We start from the raw sequence: 7,097 nt of genomic DNA, 5'->3' as shown, positions 1-7,097 counted from the left end.
TCCCTACACTTCCCAAAAGTTCACTGAGCATCTTTATAGCCAGTGTTTTGAACTCTGCATCTGTTAGATCACTTGACTCCATTATATCAAGGATCTCTGTTCTGTTCTCTCATATGGTTTCTGCTTCTTTGTCTTCCCATTTTGGCTGCCTTTCTGTGTCTGTTTCTATGTACTAAGCAAAGCTCCTAAGTCTCCTGGTCTTATTAGTGTGGATTTCTGAAGTAGGTGTCCAGTGGCACAGTCTTGAGAGGGGTTCAGCTGCAGGCCAAACTTAGCCCAAGCCTCTACCCCTCCGGGGCCACCTGTTAAGAGTCAGCAAGTAATCCACAGATGCAGTGCTTATAGTTGCCTCAAAAGGCTGCACCAGAAACCAAGGCCAGCTGCCTCCAGTCTGAGTCCAGACACTGCTCAGCAAGGAGCACCTGACTCACTGAGGACACACCTGGATGTGGCTTGGGTGGGGCTGCGAGTTGGGGAGGTGGAGTTTCAGGAAATGCTCTGGGCGGAGCGACCTCTGTTATCCAGTTTGATGACATCCAGCTATGGGAGTGGGGGAGGGCTCAACAAGGAACAATGGATACTCCCGGCACTTCTTTACCGAGAGAATTTCATCTTGGCCCTCACTCCGACAATGTCTCCCTGTAAGTCTCTGGTATCCCCTGCATGCAGCCGAATTGGCACTGGTGCTCAGAGCAAGCAGGTCCATCACCGCGAAAATCTATTTGTGGACACGGCCCCTTTAAGAGGCTTCTGCTGCTGCCACAGCCTCTGTCTCATTCAGCTGCTAGAGATAAGGCAGCCCCATGTCCTCACCCCATCCTACCTTCGGCTGTTGCAGAGTGATTTCGTGGATTTTTCCCTAGTTGTATGGTTTGTTCATCCCAGGCGATTTTTCCTTGCTGTTGCTCCATGTTTCCATTACAACTTTGATTTGGTCGCCAGAGGGATGAACAGAGCCTCCATCATCTACGATATTTTTTTTCTCTCCCGGAAAGCATCAAGTTTTAATACTAATCCTCATTATCTCAGTAACTAAACTTGGCTTCTACTAGTAAAAATTTAAAAATCAATACTGAAAAGATTAATTACTAGCATTCACTGTTACCCCAAAAGCCAATGCTACTTTATTTTTTAGATCATTTATTGATTTATCTATAAATCAAGATATAACTCTTTCAGAAGTTTTGTCATTTTCCATTATCTTGAGGAAATGGGAGAGGTTTCTAATAAGTTGGTTCTAAACACACTAGTCTTACTATTCCATATTTATCAAGGCAAATTTTGTTACTAGCTAGACAATTTTGTCATCATTTAACAAAGCTACTAACATCCAGTTTCTTTTCTTTAACTAATGAAACAATTATAATAGCCGATCTCAACTATTTCCAATTTAAGAATCATCCTTTTTGTGGTACTGGAGAATCTAAACGAATTCTAGAGAAATAGTGATGATAATCATGACCACGATGATAAAAATAATAATAGCCAACACTTATGGAGTACTTATAATGGGTCAGGCATTGTTCTAAGCATCTTCCATATACTAACTCACTAAATCCTCTCAACAATAGTATGAATGTGGAACTATTATTACCATATAGTTTTAACAGATGAGAAAACTGAGCCATAGAAATGTTGAGCGACTTGCTTGAGGTTACAAAGCTGGTATGACAGACCTGAGATTCAAACTGAAGCCACCTGAGTTCAGAGTCTGCTCTTAACCTCTAACACCACGCACTTTCAATTGTTCCTAGGGATGGAAAACCAAGAATTGGTTTTTGGATGTGGAAAAAAATCTTACTCATTTTATGTATAAAGCACAGATATACATACATAGAGTATGAAAACAGGTATACGGTGTTTCTGTGGTATTAAAATTTCACAGAGGGGCGATTAGGAAAAGATGTCTAAAAAGGTACGTGATCACGGACCCAGGGAGATCATGAAACAAAGACTGAGAAACACTGCTCTACACTATAGAGCCTCTCTTAGCATGAGAGTAAGACCGACCCTGTTTTGCTAAGTAAAAATGATCTGTCACTCATTGTTTCATTCAGTAAATATGAATCATGGTCTTATTACACTCCAGGCACTAAGTATAATATGATGAACAAGACTTTAAAGTACCCTTTCTTTAAGGAACTAGCAGTCTGTCATCTAAAGAGGCAAATTCAATACAATGTGATAAGCACTGGTAGGAATAATGACAGGATGCTAACTTATGCAGACTTGAGGGACAGAGAAAGTTTCAAACCATTTCTTAGGAGAGATAATGTCTCAGTTGGATCCTAATGTTAGAGTAGGGATTAATTAGCCTCCAGTGAAGGAGTGGAGTTGAAGAGGGAGTGGAAGGGTGCTCCAGACAGAGATACCAGCACGTGAAAAGACTCAAAGTCACAAGAAACCATGTACGGTATGAAATGGACAATAAAGAAGGGGAAAGAATTTGGGGGAAAAAATAAAAAGATGATGCTCAAGTGAGCAATAGCCAGATCAAAAAGGACCTCATAAACCAAGCCAAGAAATTTGGACTTCATTCTGAAGGATACAAAAAGCCAGGGAAAGGTTTTCTGTAGGAGAATGACATGATCAAAACTGTTCTTCAGAATTCCTTTGGCTACAATGTGGAAGACAAGTTGTAGAATTAAGATAGAGGAATGAAGACAAGTAGGGACTGCAACAAGAATAACTTACAACATAAGGTTCTTTTTCACACCTGTCCTCAGGGTGAGTGACCATATTCTACAATTTTCAACTGACTAAACAGTTATGTTTCTACCTCTTTTGCTCTATACACATTACTGTCAATAGCAAAGGTTAGGAAAGCATTCTGGGATTTATAGATGTGGTATCCTCTTTTGTGTCACAAAAATACAAAAAGGAAAACAAACATAACAAATTATTAAACAATATGATAGATTGTCTCTTCAAGAAGTAAATTACTCACAGTTCCTTCAATCTCTGAGTAGAGTCCTGACCAAAAGCTGAAGGTACTTTTATCCAGCTGATACAGTCGCGATTTCTCAAATGTTTCTGAATCCATAATCTGTCCTAACTCCAGTGGTACATGAGTTGTTGTTTTATATATCCGTCTCTGAAATATTTTGAAGAAAACACTTTAATGAAACAGTCTAACCAAATCCTTATTTATTACTGTAGTCATTTATTATCAAATATCGAATGGTTTATAGCATTAACTTGCTGCTTAAGCCTGTTGAATCTAGTTTATACATACACAAATAGTGCATTTGATCAAGCACACTGACTACTAAAACAGCTGATGTAGGAAAGTAAAAGGAGAACAAGAGAATCTGAGGCTAGTTGACTAGGTAAAATTAAAATCAGGGTTGTCATCACATTTCAGTTTGCATATGTAAACCAATATTGTAACATCACTAACGGTACCACTCATCCCAGGTATATCATACATACTATAATATAGAAAATAAATTCATGGAGAGGAGGAGGAAACGAATATGCTAACCATGAATATTAATAGGCTAGTCATTAAATTTGATCCTAGAGGCCAAATTAAGGGAAATTTAAGGAATGACAGACAAACATATCAAATCTTCGAGAAAGACAAACTTTCTCATTATACCATATTCCAAAAGGTAATTTCAGCCCACAGGACATAATACAGAGAGCAGATACCAAAAATATAATGGACAGCATCTTCTACAATGGTTTTACAACAAATAGCTTTATTTGTTGTTGTGCATCTTACCAAACTCTCAATAAAACACATTACATGAAAGCATAACTGAGTAAAGAAGACAGTATAGAAAAGTAGTTACTGTAACTAGGCTTATTATTAAAGTAAGACAAACAGATGTTCAATACCCCATCCCCAATTTACACGCTACATATTGTGTTTACTTTATGCAAAATATCATCTCTAGGCCTACAAGATTCTGTACTAATGGAGCTATCTAAAGAGATATGTCAGAGAACATAGTGCTATACAGCTTAACACCTCTTTGAATATTCTGAACTAAAAGAAGAGATCAAGATATAACCAAGACATTGACAGATATAGAAAAGTTAAAAATTTCAATTTAAAGATTCATGCAGAATGTAAACTGAGAGAAGAAATTTGCAGAGGAAATTTCCAGCAGTTAAAAAGAAAGGTTTTTATAACCATCATGGTTGACATAATTCAGCAGCAACATAGAATGTAGGTAAAGCAAACCAGCAGTGAGAGACTGCAATAAAGTGGTCAGTTAAACTTAAAATCTATCTCATTTAAAAGTTCAGCTCTCTACTCCATCAAGCTGTTATGATAATCTCCAGGGAATAGTTATTAGGTAACTTTCACTTTCTACTTGTTTTGTTTAAGCAAAAATAATAAAGACCCTTTTAAAACAAGAAAATATTCTTTAGGCAAAAACAATATACTGTATACTTTTTTTTTTTTTTTTTAAGGAAATAGAGTTCAAGTCCTTGGAACAACCGAGAAATCTTTATTTTCAGAAAATGGTTTCCTAATCTTATGGCTGAGCATGATTACCACAAATGTCATGAGGAGGCTGTGATTCTAAAATGTTAGCATCTTCCTTTTGAAGGCTTATGAGTCAAAAATAAAAAAGGGAAGCCTGGCAGGATCTTAAGGAAGCTGTGGGAGAGGTACAAGAGCTAAAGCCTGACAAGGCGGCAGCCCTGCTTTCCCTTTCACCAGGCCTTAAATGGCCTAGGTCCCACGATCACTTAAATGAAAACGTCCCTGAGGCACCAGATCCTCTCAAAGGCAATCCCGCCATCGGGCCAAGTTAGGAGGCTCAGTAGGGACTCTTAGGGTCGAGGCTGGTGCTGAGGCCACAGCATACATCCAGGGACTTGGGGTTGAAACCCGGGCTGGCCTAGGGCTGGCCGGGTGTCGGAGTTGGATGGACCTTGTCTAAGCTCACCTGCCGCTGTGCTAGGAAGGTCTCCCAGAGATACACTGCCCACGAGAACAGCAGCACGGCACCGAAAATACGCTTCTCGGCTGGCATCTCCCACATCGGGTCCAGCGACGCCCACATCCCCATGGCCACCTGGTTACGCCAGCTCCCTCAGCATGCCCTGGTGCCACACCAACACAGTCCCTTCAGAGAGTCCCGACAGTGTTACAGCGATATCCGTCCCTTCCGAGAGCCCCTATACCGACACCCGCCCCCAACCCACCGCGCCGCTTGCAGTGTTACATAAACACTCTTCCCCATGCCGACGCCCTCTAGAGTCGCCTAGTTTCTGCCCGAAAAGGGCCAGCTCAGCCTTCCTCACTTCCGGCCCGAGGAGGCTGAGAGCCCACGTGCCGAGTTCCGGCCTCCGCTAGCGAGAGCTCCGGCTCCGAACCTGGTCACACTGAGCTGTGTCGCACCAACATTCTTCCCCTTCCCCTCTACGCCAGGTTCCTGAGGAGGATTCCGGCCTAACTGTGGAGCCCGCCACGGAGCTCTCCGCTTTCTAACTTCCAGAGCGGCAATTGCATCTCTTCGATTCGGGGATTGCCTAGCTGGGCTGCGGCCTGTGCCGTACTTTCCCCGTCCAGGACAAGCCCACTGGTAGTTAGCACTGCGCAGGAACTGACGCAAAGTGGGCCGCCACTCCCGCCCTGAGGTAGCTGGAAAGAACCGGAGAGAAGCCGACTTTCCAGGCTCTAAACTCTATTCCTGTGAATAGTGTTATTCAGATTGTGGTATGGTTCATCCCTAGGATATCTTAAGACCAGAGATAGTTATAAGTGAGACTAGGCATTATAAGAGCAGTATTTTGGCCTCTATAGGAGTGTTCTGAATTCAGGCGTGTTAGAGAGTGGGAGGTAGTGATGAAATTTCATTAATCTCGCCTCTTCCACCCCCAGGGAAGTCAGAGGCAGCATTTTGCCTGAGAGTGTGCCGTGGAGGAAAGCAAGGATAGCGTTGGTTAGAAATACCTGAACTGAAAGGGCTTTACTTGATCTAAGGCCAAACTCAGAGATCAGTGCCATGTCTCTCTTGGAATTCAGAAGTGAAACGTGATCACAGGCACGCCTGTTAACATATTTATTTGAATTGAAAAGCTATTTTTTTTGACATAAGTTTCACTTGGTTAATTGGTTTGACGAAGACACTGGGGTTGCTAATTTGCATAATTATTATTTACAATCAATTGAGCCAAATCTACAGCTGCAGCTAAAATTTCAGTAATATTGTCATGCTAACGATGTGTTGAAATTAACAATATCTTGACTTTCCCAACCCTTCCTAAAAGCTTCTAGTGAGAGTAATCATAATTAAAAGTCACTTGAGAAAGCGATGGACACTAACGACAAAATAAATTCTTTTGCATGTCAGATTGTTCCCAGCTTTCAACAGTTGGTGGTGGACCTAATAACTTCGTTTAGCTAACGAAGGAACACTTTGATTTTTGGCATATAATTTGGAAAAGGATTCACATTACTATAACAAATCTACTAGCATTCCCATCTATTTTTGTGAGTAATATTTCTTGGCACTGTATCTGTGAAGAGAAAAAATTAATCTAGCAGTAAGAAAAAGTCATTCAGACAGATGAATTAATTGGTGGTAAACCCCATCCATCTCACTGAAACATGTATTCCCAGTAGAATTTTACCTTTTTCTATATTATCAAAATTTGTAATCGTATCATTTTGAGCAGATTTTAAATCATTAATTGTAATTGTAGTGATTGGTCAATTCAAAGAATTCTTTCTAATGCATAGACCCATATAATTACAGGAATTTTTTAAAAATTTACTTTAATACATACAAATTTATCGCAAAGAAGTGATCAATAAAAGCTTTTCAAACATAAAAAGTATTGCATTTGGTTGACATTTTATTGGAAAGTAGAACAAAATGTAAATTAGAGATGATAAAAGAACAATGTAGAATTAATGGATGTTAAAGAGCTTATTTGTAATTTTTAAATGGATGATGGTAGTTATGCAATTGTTATGTAGATTCTATTGGATACATTATAACAAGTGATTTTACAGATTTATCTTAAATTGTCATTATTTACAATTTGCCAGAATTTAAATCTATTGCAACTATTTAATGATGAAAACTTAAATATCAGCTTTAAAATATAAGGGATAAACACTTTTTGAA

At 39.8% G+C, this 7,097-nt stretch overlaps 1 protein-coding gene across 1 annotated transcript in view; it reads right to left on the bottom strand.

Moving 5' to 3' along the window:
* ZMPSTE24 (zinc metallopeptidase STE24) overlaps window positions 1–5,147 on the bottom strand; it is a 33,338-nt gene extending 28,191 nt beyond the window's left edge. Inside the window, exons 1-2 of the mRNA XM_025051812.1 lie at window positions 4,908–5,147; window positions 2,948–3,094 (exon numbers count right to left, since the gene is read on the bottom strand). Coding sequence (XP_024907580.1) covers window positions 2,948–3,094; window positions 4,908–5,030 — 270 coding nt within the window. The 5' untranslated portion in view covers window positions 5,031–5,147. The remainder of the gene's footprint in view (window positions 1–2,947; window positions 3,095–4,907) is intronic.
* Between the last annotated feature and the right edge of the window lie 1,950 nt (window positions 5,148–7,097).

This window comes from Pteropus alecto, unplaced genomic scaffold (assembly GCF_000325575.1).
Source record: "Pteropus alecto unplaced genomic scaffold, ASM32557v1 scaffold170, whole genome shotgun sequence".
NCBI classification, from domain to species: domain Eukaryota; kingdom Metazoa; phylum Chordata; class Mammalia; order Chiroptera; family Pteropodidae; genus Pteropus; species Pteropus alecto.
This window is presented reverse-complemented; position numbering and strand designations above follow the sequence as displayed.